The following is a 21,132-nucleotide window of genomic DNA, read 5'->3' as shown; positions in this document are numbered from 1 at the left end:
AATTAACATGCATTGATTATTCTTGAGAAGCATTCAGTGGCTGTTCTGGTTTCCCAAAGATGTGGAAACAGTAAGACTGAGATGGGCAAAACATGAGGCACTTTTTTATTTTTTTGGTATGTGCCCCTAGTGGAAACCGAACCCGGAACCCTCCGCTGGTCCACAGGCTGACACTCCAACCGCTAAGCCAAACCGGCCAGGGCACCATGGAGTTCTTTTAATAGGAAAAAGCTGGAAATGACTGAAATGGAACCAACAACAGAGGAAATGTACAATGATATGATGGATAACTATAAAGATCTAAAAATAATTTTTTCTTAAGAATATTCAACACAGGAAAAATGATAATGCTGAATGAGAAATGCAAGGAACAAAATAGTCAGAAGCCCTGGCTGGTTTGGCTCAATGGTAGAGTGTCAGCCCACGGACCAAAGAGTTGCAGGTTAGATTCCAGCCAAGGGCACGTACCTCAGTTGCGGTTCATCCCCAGCACTGGGCGGGGTTAGCGGGAGGCAACCAGTCGATATGTCGTCTTCACATTGATGTTCCTCTCTCTCTACATACCTCCCATTGTTTCTGAAGATTTTTGAGAAAATATCCTCAGGTGAGGATTTAAAAAGAAAAAAAAAATATATATATATATATATATATTTTAGAGTACAGATGATTTTTGTATCTTTGTCATATTTGCCTATATTAAAATATTTTTCTACAACAAATATTTTTATTTTAGGGATAAAGCCCCCCAAACACCGCAATACAATAAATGTTACCATGCCAAAAGTAGAAGACAAAGTAATTAATTCAAGGTGCCAGGAGGGATAACAAGTATTATTTGAAAAAATCTTAAGTGAACAAAGTTACCTTCAGTACAATTTTGTTACGCATTTTCATTCATGGCTTGAAGCAATCCTGGCATCAGGGCAAAAGATTACACGTACACAAAGAAATGGGAAGTCTCTCGGCAACTTACTCTGTTGTTGAATCATTGTATTGAGCGATGGCTGCTGGGGTTTGGAAGGCTGCATACCAGGTAGTAAGTTGTCTAGGCTGATGTTTACACTGGGATCAGACCAAGTAGAGGGCAGGGTTTTGCTGACTGACTTCTGGACCATATCTGTATTCTGATTATAGAGAGGATTAGGCTTCTGCAGCACTGTGCTAACATTTTGCAAAGGCTGGAAAATAGAAAAACGCTCTAAAAACTAAGCATCCACCCTATAAAGATGATCAGATGGCAGTTTGATCACAGTAACTCCAAATATTATATTAAACTCTGCAGTAAATTCTTGAAACAAAAAAGAACCACAAATGTTCTATGCTGAGGTCTTCAATATCCTGAATCACTAACTTCCCCAAAAGTTAGAAGTCCTAAACATGTTTGGGGTGGAGACAAGCAACATATTCACACTAATAATTACCTTCCCATTACCCAAAATCTAGAAGCCATCATTCCAGGGCCACTACCAACTTCAGGTTAGTATAGCTTTAAGGAAATATACAAGCAGAATACTTATTCTTAAAAATGGAATTCAGGACATGATTTTTCATGTTATAAAAAGCAAAACAATCAAAACAGCAAATTATATTTCATAAATCCTATCCTGACTGATGATATTTCCCTACTACATACATATGTCTACTGACTAAAGTGAGCAACACTAGTGGAGCTTATATATGTGGACCAATTCAGGAGAAAAGAGAAATTTTGGAGAAAGAAGCAAAGGTGCCTAGTAGTTACTAAGAGTAACTGTGAAAAGAACAGAAAAAAGAAAAGCAATAGCAATAGGAAGAATAATTAAAATGTACCAATGCGAAGAATCACAACACAGTTGCAACTAAGGTTGCATGTAAGAAAACTGGCTTCATGCTTAGATCATATAAAAGAAACTAAAAAATAAACTGGCTTGGGCTTGTTCAGTGGTGCATAGTTCAATCTAATGATATTGGTGTGGCTTTCATGTCCATTTGCTTAATGTTTGATTTAATTTGTTATAAACAGCAGTCAACTTCTGCTTCTTTCTCCTCTTCCTTCATCCTAACACCCAGAGAGAGGAGAATCTACACATTAAAATGAGTAATTAGCATCATACAAAATATTCTGAATAAGTTCAAGCAAAAATAGTAAGTTCCTGGTACAACTCAGATATATACATTCCAATCCTACAGTTGTTCAAATTCTAAGCTAGTGTTAGGTAATTTAGATTTAACTATAAAAAAGTGAATTTAGTCCGGCTGGTGTGGCTCAGTGGTTGAGCACTGACCCATGCATCAAGAGGTCGCCGGTTCAATTCCCGGCCAGTACACATGCCCAGGTTGTGGGCCCGACCCCCATTGGGGGGCATGTGGGAGGCAGCCAGTCGATGTTCTCTCTCATTGATGTTTCTACCTCTCTCTCCCTTTCACTTCCTCTCTCTCTAAAAATCTATAAAGGAAAAAAAAAGTGAATTTAAAAGCTCCCACTTTTAATTTTCCTTTATGATAATGAGAACTGAAAGAAGAGCCTATAAGCACTATATAACATAGAGCAGGCCCAGAACACAACAACACTGATCATTCCCTAAGAATGACTTTCTTTATTTGCAATAATTGTTTGCAACCAATAAGTGACACATTGAAGAACATGACCAAGATTTTACTGAGTGAATACTGGCCATGGGTGAAGCCAATACAGGCATACCTCTTTTTATTGCATTTTGCAGATACTGCATTTTCATCAACACTGAGGCAAGACCCTCTGCCAGGAAAAAAGATGACGACTCACTGAATGAAGGCTCAGGTGATGGTTAGCATTTTTTAGCAATAAAGTCTTTTTAGATGAAGGTATATACAATTTTTTTTATACATTATGCTATTGCACACTTAATAGACTACAATATAGCTCAAACATAACCATTGTATTTTTTTTTTTTTTTTTTTTGCACAAACATAACTGTTAAGTGCATTGGAAAACCAAAAATTCATATGACTTGCTTTACTGTGATACTCATTTTATTGTGGTGGTCTGGAACTGAACCTGCAATATCTATGAGGTATGCTAGTATCTATTCCTCCTTCTTAAAAACAATTTTTAAAAACTATTAAATACTGCCCTGGCTGGTTTGGCTCAGCAGTTAGAGCGTCAGCCTGTGGACTGAAGGGTCCCGGGTTTGATTCCTGGTCAAGGGTACGTACTTGAGTTGCAGGCTTGATCCCTGGCCCTGGTTGGGGTCATGAGGAAGGCAACCAATTGATGTGTCTCTCTCACATTGATGATATCAATGTTTATCTCTCTCCCCCTCCCTCCCTTGCACTCTATCTAACAACAACAACAACAAAATCAATAGAAAAATATCCTTGGGTGAGGATTAACAAAAAATAAAACAAAATAGCCATGGCCGATTTGTAGAGCATTGGACTGTGGGTCAATAAATTGTGGGTTCGGTTCCCAGTCAAGGGTACATACCTCGGTTGCAGTTTGTCCCCAGCCCTGGTTGGGTCGTGTGGGAGGTGACCAGTCGATGTGGCTCTACCACATCAATGTTTCTCTCTATCTCTCTCTCCCTCCTTCCCACTCTATCTGATGATAAATAAAAAAAATATCCTTGGGTGAGGAAAATATAAATTAAAACAAAACAAAACAAAAAACCTATTAAATAGCATTTTTGAAAATTTGGTATTAATAAATTTTCAGCAAGTGCCATAGCTGTGCAAGGCACCATGCTCAGCTTTGCAGGGACTACAAGATGACTCTTCTGGAGGACGAGTATAAGATAAATGCAATGTGCAAAAACTATCTATACATTGCTTGCTTGTTTTTGTTTTATGCTAATCTACCATTAGATTAGTTACAGCATCTCAAAGATTATGAATCACAATTTCCAAGGACGGCAGACAACTCACCTGTGATCTTGACATGGGCAAACCCAGCCCTACAGTATTAGCGCTCATCATAGAGAAATTCATACTCTGGGAAGATGTCATGGTTGCCTGGGACGAGCCCATAAGATCAAACAGGTCTGAAGAATTTGAGGCAGCTGGAGATGGGCCTAAAGCTGGTTGCGAGCCACTGACAAGTTCTACAGCCGGCTGTGAGGCACTGCCAAAGAGCTCCCCACTGGAAGCAACGGGGCCTGGTGGGGCTTGGTTGAAGGCACTCCAGTCACCAAACTCTCCATTCCCACTAACTGCAGTTACTGAGAGAGAAAGAACAATAGGGTAAGAAATTTTCTGAAGTGCACAGTACAAATAACAATCTACGAACTGAAACAAATTAGAGCTGATCTGTGTCCATCCAGATTAACATCTGCAGGTACTATCTCCATCTGGATATTATTCTTTCTCATGAATATTCCACGAGTGTTAACAAGGAGACACAGAAAAAATAAACTCCCACAAAGTAAAATCCATCTCTTAGCAGGTCTGAGATGACACTAGAAAGTATAATCAGAACTTCCCTTCAACCTAAGTTTGCATATCAAATATGACTCCAGCTAGACAAATTTGAACTAGCCTGAGACCCCAAAAAGCAAGAAGAAAACTCTAAACTGGTTAAACATTTTGCTGGGAGATCCAGAATCCTCATGCAAGGAGATACTCAGTAGAATCAGTATTTCAACTCATTTCATTCATTATTTGGAAAGGTTCAAAAGAAATGAAACTACAATTTATACCACCTCATATAAATAAAACCCAAATTCATGAGATTAAATTTATAAAAAAAAAACATGGAGGAAAAAAAGACCAATAAAATTAAGAGTAGGGTTAGTAAATTTCTGTAAGAAGTTCTCACCTATTTGGTCATGCTCCATTGATAATACAGGAGCTGTAGAGAGCCATGATAATATATATATAATAATCTCAGTACACTGCTTGCTTCAAATAGGACTGTTCAATCTATTTAAATAAAACGTGAGGTATAGTCTTAAGGGGGGGAACTCATGCTGATATTTTAAAAAAGAACTATCACTACACTTCAAAGTACAATTACAAAAAGTTTAATATTTAATACATTCAATAATATAAAAATTGATAATAGGTTAATTAAAAGACTGGTGTTTAAGAGTATGGATTTTGTATCTTAACAGGGGAGAGCCAAAACATCACACTCTTTCCTTCAGGTATGCGATGTACAAGTGTAAGTCAAGCTTTATTAACTTTTCATACATAATATTAACTACTTTGAGCACAATAAATATAAAGGCAAGCAGCAATTTAAAAAGTTTTTAACCAGGTTATACACAATTCTAAGCAAATAAACCTTTCTTTAAGAAAGGGATAAATAGCCCTGGCTGGTTTGGCTCAGCGGTTAGAGCATCAGCCCACAGACCAGAGTCCCGGGTTCGGTTCCCGCTAAGGGCACGTACCTCAGTTGCAGTTTGTCCTGGCCCTGATCGGGGTCATGTGGGTGGCAACCACTTGATGTGTCTCTCTCACATTGATGTTTCTCTCTCTCTCTCTCTTCCTCCCTCCCTCCTTCCAGCTCTATCTGAAGATAAGTACAAAAATTGTCCTTAGGTAAGGATAAATAGATAAATATGAATTAATGGAAGCTGAAAAAAACAAAAGTGAAGAAAGAGCTACATATCAACAGTCATCTGAAAGGAAATAGTATGTATTTCCAAGTTAATTAACATCATCTCTTTGTACTCCATGTTCACTTTCAACTTGGAAATACAGTCTGTGTAGGTGAAAAGGTAACCAACCACTGCAATACTGTGTCTCATTATGCTAGATATCAAGAGAACAACATTAAGTCTTTAAAATATGTTCGTTAGTTTCTTATTAAAATGTAAGCACCCTCAAAAGAGAAAATAATTCATTCAGAAACCCTAAGCTGTACCAACAATTTAATACAAGAACTGGGCTAATCTTTGTTACCTCCAGATTTTACTAAAACATGTCTTTGCCCTGGCCGGTTTGGCTCAGCGGTTGGAGCGTCGGCCTGCGGTCCAGGTTCCAGCTAGGGGCATGTACCTCGGTTGCAGTTTGTCCCGGGCCCTGCTTGGGTCCTGTGGGTGGCAACCACTTGATGTGTCCCTTTCACATCGATGTTTCTCTCTCTCTCTCTCTCTCTCTCTCTCTCTTTCCCTCCCACTCTATCTGAACAAAATATTGAAAAATGTCCTCAGGTGAGGATAAAAAAATAAAGAAAAATATTTAAAAAAAATAAAACAAACATGTCTTTGATCTTTACAAAACAGACTCAATTAAGAGTTTATAATTAGTTCTATATATTAAACAACTTAAACTAATTGAAGGAAGACTGTTGGATAAGGGTACACTTAATGCTTATTTTCTATTTGCTTGATATATAAAACAGAAATAGAATGGAAACTAGAGCAAAATGTGTTGCCCCACATGAAAACTTTATCTGAGATGATTAATCATGTGAGGAAGATATTTCTAAGGGGGCATATATTGTTCAGAAATGATTAATCATTGTTGCAGCCATTTCAGCCCCTTGCGTAATGTAATGGTGATCAAGTTATATTAATCACATTCATACAGATGAAGAGATAGATGTATCATGTAGCAACATTAACATATTTGAATTATTGGCATAGTAGGCAACTTTATATACAGAAGAACTTTGAGAATTACACAGGCAGTCTGTAAAATTAGGGCAATGTTTATCTTTTACTTCGATTTGCCTAAAGTAAGATATGAACCCTTAGAAGGCATAACCACACTTCTAAAAGAAGCTGTTAAATTACTCCACAATTCTGGTTTCTGGGAAATACTTGAAATTTACACAAGTAGGCTATCAAAATAAAACCAAACCACATTAAAACCTATTCCTCTTTCTTCCTAAATTCTTACAAACCTAAACCAGACATCACTAAAGACAAATTTTAACCCACTTAATATTACAATAGATAACTCTACTTGAAATGAGTAATAAGACTAATTCAGTTTCTGACATCTTTCCTCCCTGCCTTACCTCATGTTTAAGATTTTTATAGCTAATTTTTTATGTCAATTTTTAAAGAGGTTTAAAAAAAAAAAGCCAACATCCAAGCAGAATATAGGCTTAAACATCAAGGATTAAGGCAAATGGCTTGCCATTTTTTCCTTTTTATAAATTAATATTTTTATCTTACTACCTCTGCTTTTTATCTTACTTACTGTGGTAGCTGTTTCGCTTTGGGAAAACCTTGGAGCCTCTAACTTTCTAACATTGTGACTCATGCTTTCCTGAAGTTAAACAGTTACCACAGGATATGGCAGAGGAGTAAGATAAACATTTATTTTTTTAAAAAAAGAGAAAAAAGACAAGCCATTCATTTACCTTAAATCTTGATTTTAAACCTATATTCTGTTTGGATGCTAGTTTTTTGTGGGGTTTTTTTTTGGCCTTTTTAAAAATTGAGGTATAATCGACATATAACGTTATATTTGTTTTAAGTATACAACATAATGATTTGACATTTGTATATATTGAAATGATCACCACAGTAAGTCTAGGACATTTATTTTTACTTCTAATCTAACATGGAGTGAGGAAGTTTTGCTTGATGTTCAATTGCTCACTATTTAAATATCTGTCAAAATGAAGTTATTTTTCATAGACATGCTCTTAAGATATCTAAATTACAAAGAAGTGAATTTTAGTAAGATAGTCTGCCCAACCCAAGGTCCCTGAATTTCATTCATGAAAATCATAAGCTAAACATAAATCACAATACCCTTGCTGCTAAAATGAGATTATTTATGCTATTCACACTCCCTACCAAAAATAAGTAAATAAATAAATAAATAGTTAAATAGGAGTTACTTATGAATAAGAACAATTTTATTTAGTCTGAGTAGTCTGTAAGCAAGTTAATTCATTTAACACAATTAAGACACTGGCCCAAAGGTATATTAATACCTTTGAATAAATTCATTTGGAATTGTAAGTGCTACATGGGGGAAAAATGCCAAAAAGAAACTGCTGTGGAGAGGGAGGGAGTTGTTTTGTTTTGATAATCTTTCCCCATTCCTAGATTTCTGGCCAATCAAATCGGGTCATACCTTGGGAAGGGAAATTGCCTGATGCAGCAGCTGAGCCAAAATCAGCAAATCCGCCAAATAAATCAGCTGATCCTCCTAGAAATTAAGTATGAGGGAAAGTTAAACTGTTAGAACCACAGAACAATTATAGTAATTTCAGGAAGCCATTTTAGCACCACACTTAAAAAATTCCCACTATTAGAGGGCCCAGACCCATCATAAAAGCTAGTTTGTTGATCTCGGTTTTCATGCCACCATGTTCCCTTTAAGCAACCACAGACTATTCCATTCCTCAGTTCTGTGTCTAGAAGGATAACTGACACACAACTGTGGTTAAAATTATCCCTCACTTATATTTCATGAATGTAATGTGGGCACACAGTTTATCCAGCCAGTTATGCTCTTTACACGAATCTTCAATGGATACTAAAACCTGGGTGAAATGCTGCTGGGAAATAAGATAGTTACATAATCTTGAACCATCACCCCCAGGTTATTTAGTAAATACAAAGAGGTAAAGCTACTTTTACAGTGGAGAAACTGAATGGATAACAAATTAAACAAGTGATCAAACTTAATAATTGGACAAAATAGTCTTCACGGGCCCGTTAATGTAAGGAACTGAAGAGGCAGTCATCAGCCATATAGAAATTCCTGCCGAAAAAAATCTAATGATGAGGAATGAATCAGACAAATACAAATTGAGGACATTCTGCAAAACAACCTTTAAGACTTGAGAAAATGTCAACATCATAAAAGACAAAAAAACAGACTGGGACTGCTCTAAATTAAAGGAGCCTAAAGAAATATGACAAGTAAATGAAATGCATGATTCTTGATTGGACTTTGAATTTTTTAAAGAGTGCCATCCTGAAATGACATAATTGAAACACCAGGGGAATTTGAATATGGTCTGTACATTATTAGACAGTAATACTGTCTTATTAATGTTAAATTTCCAAAGTATGATAATTATATTGTGATTATAAAGGAGAATTCCCTTGTTGTAAGAAGATATGTGCTGAAGTATTTTAGGGGCAAAATGTCATGATATTTGCAATTTTCTCTCAAAGGGTACACAGTGAACAAATAGTACACAATAAAACAACAACAAAAAGAACTAGAGAGAGAGAAGGAAAATGGTGCAAATTTTATGTAGGTTTGAAATTAAAAAAAAAAAAAGCTAGGGAAAAAACTTTGTTTACTCCATGACCAAGCAAATATTTGCATTTTTATTACATGAAAAAAATAACAGCTTTTTGCTACTTCTAAACTGGTGTTTTTAAAGCGTGAGAGCCAAATCATAAGGCTGTAAATCAATCTTTGTGCACATAACATCACATTCTCATACAAGTTCTTATTTGTAAACACTACAAGGGTAAGAATATTTACTTTTATCTACAATTTGAACAGTAACACTACATTAAATTTTAATATTCCATTTTTCTCCAATTACCAATAAAATAGCAATGGCCAAAGGATCTAAAACCTTAAATAGTTGTCCTTATTTTTGTTTGTCCTTAAATATTTCACCTCTTAAGAGTCACAGCCTTAGAAGTTAGGGCGGCAGTTCAATTACAGTGCTTTTAGTGTTATGCGAACATTATATAGGTTACATCACAGCTGCTTAGCCTGCAGTGCTTAGAAATTATCCAGGTGGGACTGGAACATCTGGGCTGCACTCAAACACCACCAGGGACAGCTTCCAACATCTGGTGCCATTTCTGAATTGTCTTATCGCTGCAAGACATTCTGCCCCATCTGCTATACTCAACTGGGTTAATTAAACTAGAACTATCTCCCTTCTTAACAAATGGCCAGCAGTAATAAAAGAAACAAATAAGTTTCTGATACATGTGTATTTAGTATTTCTTTTTAATGCACATTTACTGTAGTCAACTATCAGCAGGCATAACTAATTCTTCATTCTTTCACCTCATAACAGATGCATATATTCACATATATCCTGACTCAGCATGAACTAACTCCCATCCCACCAAGGCTAAGGTTCTCCACTCCTATCAACACTACAGTTTATACATCAACTTTGCTTGATCCAAAGGATAATATCACAGTGATTTGTATTTCTCTTCTTTATAAGCACATACATAATAATAAAATGTGACAAGGGGCACAAAAGATCAATGCCCTATATTTTTAAACTACTTAAACAAGCACATATATTAATAAAAAACAGAAGGAAAATGCATGCTGCAAACAGTTGCTTAATATTCATAAGTTGTCTTCTGTAATGTTCCTTCATGTTAAAAATATTGATTAAAGTACACTGGTAGGTAACAAAATGATAGTTAATCATTTACTATAATATGAAGGGATTTGAAAACTGGGGATTATACTATGTTCATAACTCACCTATAGAAATTCATGTTACAGATAAAAGCACTGAATACTGTAGATTACAATTTCACACTGGGTAAAATATTTTATTTTTTGTCATATCCTGAATGAAATACCTCAGATAACTACCTACCTTGGTTATTCTACTGGTTTACTTTCTAACACCTAAACTGAAATTATACTATGTTCATAACTCACCCATAGCAAATATTATTCCTCTTCATCCATATTATAAGGGAGTTTGATTTCAACACGACTAATTTAAGAACAATGGGAATAAAGGATGGAAACGCAGCCTAGCCAGGTAGCTCAGGTTGGTTAGAGTGCTGTTCCAATACACCAAGGTTATGGGTTCGATTCCCAATCAGGGCACATACAAAAATCAACCAATGAATGAATGGTGATACAACTCCCTGTTTTTCTCTCTCTCCCTCCCTTCTTCCTTCCCCTCTCTCTCTAAAATCAATTTTTTTTTTTAAAAAAAGGAAACACACATCTAAGTATTTTACAAACAAGAGCCTCCAGCCAGTGTGGCTTAGTGGTTGAGAGTCGACCTATGCACCAGATGGCGCAGGTTCGATTCCTGGTCAGGGCACATGCCCAGGTTATGGGCCAGATCTCCAGTGGAGGGCATGCAGGAGGCAGCCAATCGATATTCTCTCTCATTGATGTTTCTATCCCTCTCTCCCTCTCCCTTCCTTTCTCTCTAAAAATTAAGAAAAAAAAAATTAAAGAAAAAAGCCACTCTTCCTTGAAAAGTATTTAACTTTTCTCTCATCTTCTAAAGTGCCATAGATTATGCTTTCATTTGTGTTTTACACTATGTAATTTTAAACTCTGAAAACTACCTGAAAATTTAAAAATCTGTTTCATTTAGGAAGTCTTTCTTTCTCCTGGGAGGGACTATTCACACCTATATGCATGATGTTATTCATAACAATGCCTTAAATTCAACAGAAAAGTTTTATACGTAAGCACTTCCCCAAATAACTTCTATCTGAGGGAATTTAAATAAAAGAGTCTACCAAAAATCGCTGCATGTGGAAGACTGCTAAATTTCACAGCAAGAGCTACCCTTCAAGACTCCCACTTGAGAGCTGTCATTATAAATGAACCATTTCCATCTGCCTTTTCAGGGCAGCAAGGAGATTATTTACAATCACCAGCTGGGAACAAGTATTTTCCAAAGCAATACTGTGAACGGGAAAAATATAGCTGAACTACAAATAGAAATTTCCTTCAACAAAAAAATCAATCTAGATTACATTATAAAAACAAACTTTTGCATACAGAATTCTAACACAAAAATTTCTTAAATGACAAAATGTAGATATATGACAAATAATATATATAAGAAGTTCTTTAAAAAAATCAATAAGGATAAACACCTCAGTTTAAAAAATGGGCAAAGGACATGAACAGACAAGTTATGATTAATCTTTAAGGAAATATTCATGAAATCTTGGTTGAAAAACAGTTTACCAAAAAAAGAAAATCCTTATACAGAATCCTGAAAAACATTTGCCACACAATAAATACTAAAATATATTGACTGAATATACAATGTATTTTTAAAAAAGGGTATCCACCAACATTAATAGTTAACTTATGCGTGTAAGTTACGGCGAATCACTTGTTTTCCATCAAATTTCTAGACTGAGCATTACTCTTATAGTGAAAAGAAAATATATTAAAAATATTTATTTTTGTAAACTTGGCTTAAACTAGAGACAACTCCCAGGAAATTCTAATATATAAGTTGATGTATTAAGATGTAACAAAATGGTTCATAGTCATGTAAATATCCTCAACAAACTTTAGTGATTAGTGGTTATAAGGCAATAGGTTCAGATATAAACGTAATGAAAAATTTGGATTTGATATACCTTAATTGTTAAATTTTTTTAGCTTAAAAAAAAAGGAAATCAAACCAAGTCATGTAATGTCTTTCTATTTGTACTGACTATGGTGTATTTTCTTTTCAACATAATTTACTATAGAAATAACTTATTTAATAGTATGTTAACCATGACTTAAATTCCTTAATTCCAAAGAGACAAAGGAAACAACATGGACTTTTAAAGTGAGATATACTTAATGAAATTGAATGGTTTTGGGCATTCTATTTCTAATTGGTTTCTATTCTAAAAACTTTAAATTGTTATTAATCTTTAAATGTTTACTTAGAAATTTCCTATATGTAAAAGCATCAAAACATCATTTGAGTAGATTTTAAAAGAACATCACCACAGTGGAACATCAAGATAGTCTCAAGTAAATCTTGATAGTTGGGTTTCACATATATATCTTTAAACCTACAATGATTTTACCACACATATATTTTTGAAGTTGCTAACAAAAATGATGTAGTAACATATATATTGAAAAAAGAGTTTTGCCCTGGCACATTTGGCTCAGCAGTTAAGAGTGTCGGCCCGCAGACCCGAAACTCCCGGGTTTGGTTCCTGTTAGGGGCATGTGCCTTGGTTGCAGTTTGTCCCTGGCCCCGGATGGGGTTGTGTGGGTGGCAACCAGTCAATGTGTCTCTCTCACATCGATGTTTCTCTCTCTCTCTCTCCCTCCCGCTCCACCTGAAGATAAATGCAAAAAATGTCCTCGGGTGAGGATAAGAAAAAAAAAAAAAAAAAAGAGTCCTTGCCCGGCCGGTATGGCTCAGTGGTTGGGCATCGACCCAGGCACCAACAGGTCGCTGGTTCGATTCCCAGTCAGGGCACATGCCCAGGTTGTGGGCCAAATCCCCAGTGGAGGCCATTCGGGAGGCAGCCAATCGATGTTCTCTCTCATCAGTGTTTCTCTCTCTCTCTTTCTCTCCTTTCCTGTCACTCTAAAAATCCATAAAGGGAAGAAAAAAAGAGTCCTGGCTGGTTTAGCTCAGTGATAGAGCGTCGGCCCTTGGACTGATGAGCTGTGGGTTTGATTTTGGCCAAGAACACGTACCTTGGTTGTGGTTTGTCCCAGCCCTGGTCCAGGTCGTGTGGGAGGCAACCAGTCGATGTGTCTCTCTCACATGGCTTTCTCTCTTTCCCTTTCTCTCCCTCCCACTCTATCTGAAGATAAATAGAAGAATATACTTGTGTGAGGATAAAAAAAAAGAAAAATGTAAACATTTTCTCAGAGGAGATACTTATCTGGTGAGTGGTTCAGATGCCGTATCTACTTGAGTTTATAGTTTGTGTCCATATTACATGCATGATGGTACTATTATAAGTACAGGCACATCTGGTAAGTGACACCCAATGGTACATCAGATAGCAATGCTAACATGGTAGATTCTTAGACTTTCTCATGGGTAGGTGGCTAAAGGTTTAATGTCCAATTTTCTTTTTCACTGCTGAATTCAATTTCAAAAATACAACTAAAATATTTAAATAGGTTTTGGTAACAGAATTTATATTCTGATTGGGGGAGTCTGCACAAACTGGTTAAACATACTGTTTTGAATAGATGACTTTAAAAAATAATTCTGCACCCGCGTTGTTATTTTTTTAGAGAATATTAAGATAAACATTAAGGCAAGAAACCTTCCCAGTTTCAGTTGTCTCAATTACTATATTAATATTAACTGCTTTTTCTATTTAATTAATCAATCTGCTGTTTGTACTAGAGAAGAAAAACCACTCAAAGGTTTCTTGCCTAGCAAATGAAGCATGTTGGTATTTAATAATTCTCTCTGTTCAAAGCAATCTTGATATCACAGAGGAAAAAAGTTACATCTCCTCATCTGACCTTCCTAGTTATTTCCTCTCTGATTGCTCCATTAAAACTTTTCACAGATGCACGAAAGGGGCTTTTTAATATTTCATGCCAGGAAGTCCAAAACAGTTGATCGTCTATGACACTATGTCTTTATGATATGACTACATGCTAACTGCCAGTACCACAGTTAAACTCTTGAACATACAAAAAGCACATAAATTGTTCAAAAACTAATGTAGTTGTTTATAACCTTGGGCATGACAGTTCAACAGATTTTAAAGAGTAATTTTAGGAACATGTTACAGTTACATAAAAAAAAGGGGATGGGAATGAAAAAATTTTCAGAAACTAGGTTGAACCAGATACCCTATGAAGTTCACTCCCAGTGGAAGAATTTTATGATAGTAGGCAAGGAGAAGAAACTAACAGGAGGCTTTACTTTGTGTATTACTTATATACCAATTCTGCCATCTGCAATTTAATATGAAATGAACTTTAGACAGGTTGGGAAAGCCTGTCTTTAAAGAGAAATTTTATTTCTTGAGCTGTTTTGACTTGTAGCACAGGAGTTTATTGGAACTCCATAATCACAAGTACAACCTAAAATATCAATTTTCTTGATATTTATTTGAAATTATTCAAAATCTAGCACATAGTGATAATCAAATTGAAGAAATCATTAATCCTATCTTGAGAAAATCTTGGTAAGCAAACTATTCTTTTGCTGCAGCCCTCTTAACATATGTCAGGTAGGCAGTCACACACTGTCACAGGATGTTCCTTTCCTCAAAAGCACTCTGCATGTTTGTAACTAAGTAACTACTTGTGACTCCCGATTAACATTACTGTACTTCCACCACTTGACCTTCCTATGAGGGCAAGAACTGTTTTACTAAGCATTATACCTCCAGCACCCAGACCTGTGTCTGGTTCAACAAATGCCTGCTGAATAAATGAATGAACTCTAGGCATGGCTGATGCTGAGAGCCAGAATTAAGATTCAGCAAGACAGTAACACAATTAGAGCAATGGTTTTGCTTATAGAGAAAGCAAAGGACCCTAAATACTCATGCTAAAGAAATTAAGGGGAGAGAGAGTACTGAATTACCGGTCAAATATTTAAGCACCATCCTTCCTTATTTTAGGCAACTGGATTCCCCCTCCCAACCCCCCAATGCTCAAGACTCACTAATTTCATATTAAAAATAAATCCACGGCAAAAATTTTTATTTTTCATTCCACCTTTTATTTGATGTTTTTAAAAAAATTGCTTTTAAAACAAGGTTACTAAAAAAGAAAAAGCCAACATGGAAGCTTACCTGTGGATTGGCTGGGGCCATCAAACAGATCAACAAGGTCACCAGATGACTTGCTGCTAGGCACTGAAGTCTGAAAACACACAAAGAACTAATACACTTAGAAAACAAATTTCTTCTAATTTTAAAAAATCTGCTCTACTCTAATTTCAACTCAGACAAAAATACCTGTAATTATCTTAATAGGGGTAGATTTAGTCAGTATGGCACATGGGATTGAACATCATCCCATGGACTGAGAGGTCCCGGTTTGATTCCCGGGCAGGGCATATGCCCGGGTTGCAGGCTCGATACCAAGTGGAGGGCGTGCAGGAGGCAGCTGATCTATGTGTCTCTCTCCTCAATGTTCCTATCTCTCTCTCCCTTCCTCTAAAATATCAACAAAAAAATATTAAAAACAACAACAACAGAAGTGACTCTGAAATCCTTTTGTAACAGCATTGTAAAAGTCTGTTACATCCACTCTCCTCTTTTCCCTAACTAATTTTTTCTTACTGCATTTCATGCTGGAACACATACAGTCCACTCAAATCTTAATGTTATGTATCAGAATCATGAGAAGCATAAAAAATACATATGCGTAGCCTCATCACAACATAGTGAGTCGTAACTGCCCAGGGTGGAATCTTGGCCTGCACAGTCTAACAAAGCTTCCTTGATAATTCCAATGCTTAAGAAGGTCTGAGATCCACTGGATTAGAGGCCAAGGTACTATTCAGCTCTAAAATTCTGATTCTGTGAACTTGAGCAACACTTACTGTTTGTATACCATCTAACTCAGTATAATTTTATGTTGTTTGATATACCTTGACATCTAATTATTTCATATTTAGTTCCCCAAGTAAATTTTGGGGCTGGAGTTGTAATATGATTTTTCTCTTTCCCATAGTGCCAGGCACTATGAAGCATATGCTGTATGGTCAATACATACTCACTAAAGAGAACAGAACTGCTAGGCAACAGGGAAAACACTGTGGTTTAAAAAGACCTTGAGATTAAAAGAGATCTGCAGTAGCTGAGAAACTTTTCAAGAACTCTGACCTTCAAAACATTTTTTTTTTTTTTTTTTTTTTGCAGTAAAAACAAATAAAAAGCTTACACTAAAAATGTAAAATATTTATGGCAGAGTGACATATTCAGGCTGTACTACAAATTGTAATCTAAAATTCTATAAAATATGTCTCAATTTACTGTTAAAAACGTATACAGTTGGGAAAATTCTCTTCATGCAACCTTAAATGAATTCTCCACGTAACAGCCACCATGTATTTGGGTATTAATTATGATTATTCACCAGATCCTGTACAGCCATCACCAGCAAGGTAACTATTTCCATAACGGGGAATCTGAGACTAGAAAGAGAACAGCTATTCCCCCTCTTTAACTACAACTAAAGTTGAATTATAATTTTGAGGTTTTTATCAAAACTTAGAAAGGGCAAATATGGGTGAAATTATACACCAGATGATATTTGGCAAAAGTGACATAGTACTTGTTCTTGACAATACATAAGACTAGCTTTATTTTTTGAGTCACCTATTTGCAGGATACATTAGAAACATATTTTCCCTAGCTTTTAGCTACTTTTGATGCAAAGATATAATAGGAGTAAACACTAGTGGGGGGGAAATGACAAAACAACAATTTAGCTTTTTGGATAAATCTTCCTCTTTGGCAGATTTCTGTCCACAAGTCTAACTTGTGGCCAGGTATCTAGTAGATAGGCTTCCATTTCTGTGGTAAATGAAAAACAAATGAGGAAGGTACAATAGTCAGTGCTACTACAGATCAGTAGTGACCACCAAGCAAATAAGCCTCCCTTTAATGGCACCATCTCTGTATTTTTTTTTTTTTTTTTTTTTTATCCTCACCTGAGGACATTTTTTGTTCAGGTAGAGCGGGAGGGAGGGAGGGAGGGAGGGAGAGAGAGAGAGAGAGAGAGAGAGAGAAACATCGATGTGAAAGGGACACATCGAGTGGCTGCCACCCGCACGACCAACCAGGGCCGGGGACAAACTGCAACCGAGGTACGTGCCCTTAGCGGGAACCGAATCCAGGTCTCTCGGGACCGCAGGCCAACGCTCTAACCGCTGAGCCAAACCGGCCAGGGCTGTATTTTTTTTTTTTTTTTTTTAAATCCTCACCCAAAGATATTTTTGCATTTTATCTTCAGATAGAGCGGGAGGAAGAGAGAGAGAGAAACATCGATGTGAGAGAGACACATTGACTGGTTGCCAATCACATGAACCCAACCGAGGCTGGGGACAAACCGCCACCGAGGTACCTGCACTTAGCAGAAATGGAACCCGGGTCTCTCTGTTCCGCAGGCCGATGCTCTAACTGCTGAGCCAAACTGGCCAGGGCCCATCTCTGTATTAAATGTGACCATTTCCTCTATGTATCTACTTGATCCTCTTTTGTCATTTCTTACAACTTCCAAATACTCTCATGTTTTCCTTAGGCAACCCTGCTTGTACTTGGTAACCAGAAGTGTGTCTAGAAGGAAACAGATGTACTATATTCTGACTCACAACCTTTCCCAAACGAACTAAGAGTGCCATTTCTACTTTCATAGAAAGTAAAGACAATCATTCAGAAATTGGATAGATTCCCTCCCCACCTACCCCCACCGAGATGTCTTATTATCAATGACTCTGAGTAATATATGCCAAATGATCTATAATTAATATGATTACCTGGAAATACCCAAGCCTACTAATGCAATAATTCTAAAAGTAATGTATAAGAATAAAACTGTGTATAATGTGTAAATTTGTGCCATTCCCACCTTAACTGAAGACTGAGGCATATGAGTTGAAGCATTCTGATCTGGACTTGCTTTGTCCCCTGTGTAATGTGCTGCTGCTCCAAGATCAATGGTTTTGGAAGGGTTTGCTGTGCGCTTGTGCCTGGTTGTAGTGGTCTCTGTGGCTTGTGTGATATGGATATGCTTTGTCGTCACAGTCTCCTCTTCGTCTTTGAATTCACCTTTGGGAGATCTACCTCTTCTCGCTTTCTTTTCCTCGTCACTGTCGCTAAAAGATATTAAAAATAAAGGAAAATAGTAAGACGAGGGATTATTTTAAGATGGAGTCCTCAGTGATTTGAGCTAGAGAATTTCAAATACAGTAACTCTAAAATTCCACACTTAGACTATTTGACAGGGATCAACACAATGTTATCTAAGCTATCTGAATAATGACATGTGTGAGGTGGTAAAGTAGGAACCTGAAAAATTCCCTAGTTAAGTCCTAAAACACTGCTACAGAAAAGTATTTACATAAATGTGTACAAAATATGTCTGAAATAATTCAAGTCCTTATTTATTATAGATTTAAAGCTTAATTAAAAAATAAAATAACAGACTTATTATCATATCAGAATCAAAGGAGGAAACCCCAGGAACTCCAGCATCTGCAGTTGATGACCGTTCTCTTGAAATGGATTGTGTGAGATTATAGTTCATTCAAATAACATAATTCTGTCATTGACTCATACTAATGCAATACATAATAAAATATTTCAATTCCAATGGATACCTTTAAAATATTAACTTATTTGAATTTAAATGATTAAACACTAATCTGTAAATGCAGAAAATTAAAAGGTAATACAGTTTACAACAACTGTGTTCTTTTTTCTGTGGTCTCAGCAAATCAAACTTTAACATTATAGAAAACTTTAAAATATTTAAAATGTTTTGAAATAATTTTTCAGGCATATTAAAACTTTTTTTTAACAGTGCAAAAGAAAAAATACATCACAAGTAAAAAACTGGGTTTTCATATACCATGAATTTAAAAATGCCAGCATTAGTCTGTTCTCTAGTAATAAGGCATTGGTTTTTTTGTTTGTTTTTTTGGTGCACGTAGGACACAGAGAGAAATTACTTGAAATATGTTCCATTACCTACATTATTAAGTGTTAGAGTAGGTGGTTTATAAATATTAACTTATAAATATTCTGAAATAAAATTCTCTTTAAAACTGACTATTATTACTGATACAATTTAACTCAGACTAATCTATAGCAGTTTCTACTTAAATATATAAATACAATTGGAATTGTTTCATTCCAAATCGGTATAAATCAAAGATCAGGAAGAATGGCTTCCCACACACAGCAGGGGATTAAATGTATTTTTTATCTGTATTTTAGGGAATCTACAAATTCTGATTAAATGTTTAAAAATCCTTGTCACTTACTATGTAATTTCTCAGCACAAATGACCTAAAGATTCCCAGTCCTATAAATAAAGCAGAAATTTCTTACCTTTCTGGTGTCCAATTTTATTTCAATACAAGGTAATTTCTTTACAAGTTGATAATATAAACCTGACTAGCACACAATGAAATGAAAGCCTCATATATGATCTATGTTCAGTAATTCCTAAATCTAATAATGAACTAAGAAGTCTGAAATTCTGTTAATATGCCAGAAAGGGTCACATGAAACTTTGTCTAAAAATCTACTCCTCCTTTCACAAATACTGCAAGATGTCAAGTCCCCAGGGCACCCTTTACTTACTACAATAAATAACACACACTATATTTTCACTCTTAAAAATGAATATTCTATATAAAAGATTTAGGAACTCTAGGAAATACTGTCTTAGAGCCAACACAGGAAAGAAAAAAAAAAAAAAATCAAGGTAGAAAAAGAAAAAAAAAGAATAGGAAGCCAAAAGCACAGAAAGAAAAGCTGAGGGTGGAGGGCAAAGGAAAGTAACAACAAGAATGTACACAGTTAGATGTCTAAGCAGCCTATCTACCGGATTCCCACAGTTCTTCAGGAAATAGCTACAGAACATATGGCCACTATGTTTTATAAACCAAAAACAAAAATGTAACACAGGCCACAAGAACATTAATGAGGGAAAAACTGCAAAGAATATTTGAGGTAGGCACCATTTCCCAAAGTTTAGTATACTATTATGCATACTATTTCAGTACAAAAGAGCTAGAAATGTAGTTATAAAGTAGATATATGTATTCAAAGTACTGAAAATAAATTCTAGCTCTTCAAAGATCGTACTGTAGAAATAGTCTTGAAAGAGACAGGAATTCTAGGGATTTAATATATATGGAAACACACTGAAAAGACACTAAATCAATAACCAATATTTTAAAATCTGAATAGTCTCAACATTTTATTTTTACTTTATTTTTTTCGAGGACCCCTAACTCTGAACTAGTAATATTTTTTAAAGGAAAAAAAGAGAGGTAGTACTCAGTTACAACAACCCACAGCCTAAAAGGGCCTCGGGTTTTACTTCTAAACAGTAAGGGTAAAATCCTTTCTCTGTCCGATCTAATGAGATACTGTGAGGCACAGATGACAAAAATCTTGTAAAACTTGCTCTGCAAATGAAGTGCTACATACACTGCCCTTTTAACTGGCAGAAAAACTAGGTTATAGCTATATTGGTAGGTAGAACAAAAATGAATGCCATTTCAAGTATCGTTCTATATAAAGCTCAATAAAAATGCCCTACTATTAGAAAATGTAGTTTATGAAATTCAGGTTTATACTAAAAAACATTTAGTCCAAAAATGCATTTGGATTTTTTTCCCCTGGTGCACAATGGTACAGAATCATAGTGAAATGTCACAGGCGGGGTTAAATCTCAAACCCTTTAACTTTTGTTTAAATTTAATATAATAAACTTTGTTATCCATCAGCAATAACTTAGTTCTCTGGATAATTTGATGCCTAAATGAAAAATAAGCTTTGGGAGTTCTTATTGGGCAAAAATACTTCCAATAAA

At 35.7% G+C, this 21,132-nt stretch overlaps 1 protein-coding gene across 2 annotated transcripts in view; it reads right to left on the bottom strand.

Moving 5' to 3' along the window:
* CLINT1 (clathrin interactor 1) overlaps nt 1-21,132 on the bottom strand; it is a 60,067-nt gene that overhangs the window by 2,399 nt on the left and 36,536 nt on the right. The window contains exons 7-11 of one of the 2 annotated variants that reach the window (XM_036281729.1): nt 18,154-18,400; nt 15,369-15,438; nt 7,996-8,070; nt 3,883-4,175; nt 974-1,178 (exon numbers count right to left, since the gene is read on the bottom strand). In XM_036281729.1, coding sequence (XP_036137622.1) covers nt 974-1,178; nt 3,883-4,175; nt 7,996-8,070; nt 15,369-15,438; nt 18,154-18,400 — 890 coding nt within the window. The remainder of the gene's footprint in view (nt 1-973; nt 1,179-3,882; nt 4,176-7,995; nt 8,071-15,368; nt 15,439-18,153; nt 18,401-21,132) is intronic. The other variant, XM_036281731.1, reaches the window with a different exon arrangement.

Source organism: Molossus molossus, unplaced genomic scaffold (assembly GCF_014108415.1).
Source record: "Molossus molossus isolate mMolMol1 unplaced genomic scaffold, mMolMol1.p scaffold_m16_p_4, whole genome shotgun sequence".
In the NCBI taxonomy this organism is placed as follows: Eukaryota; Metazoa; Chordata; class Mammalia; order Chiroptera; family Molossidae; genus Molossus; species Molossus molossus.
Note: the sequence above shows the minus strand (reverse complement) of the source record. Positions and strands in the feature narration are given on the sequence as shown.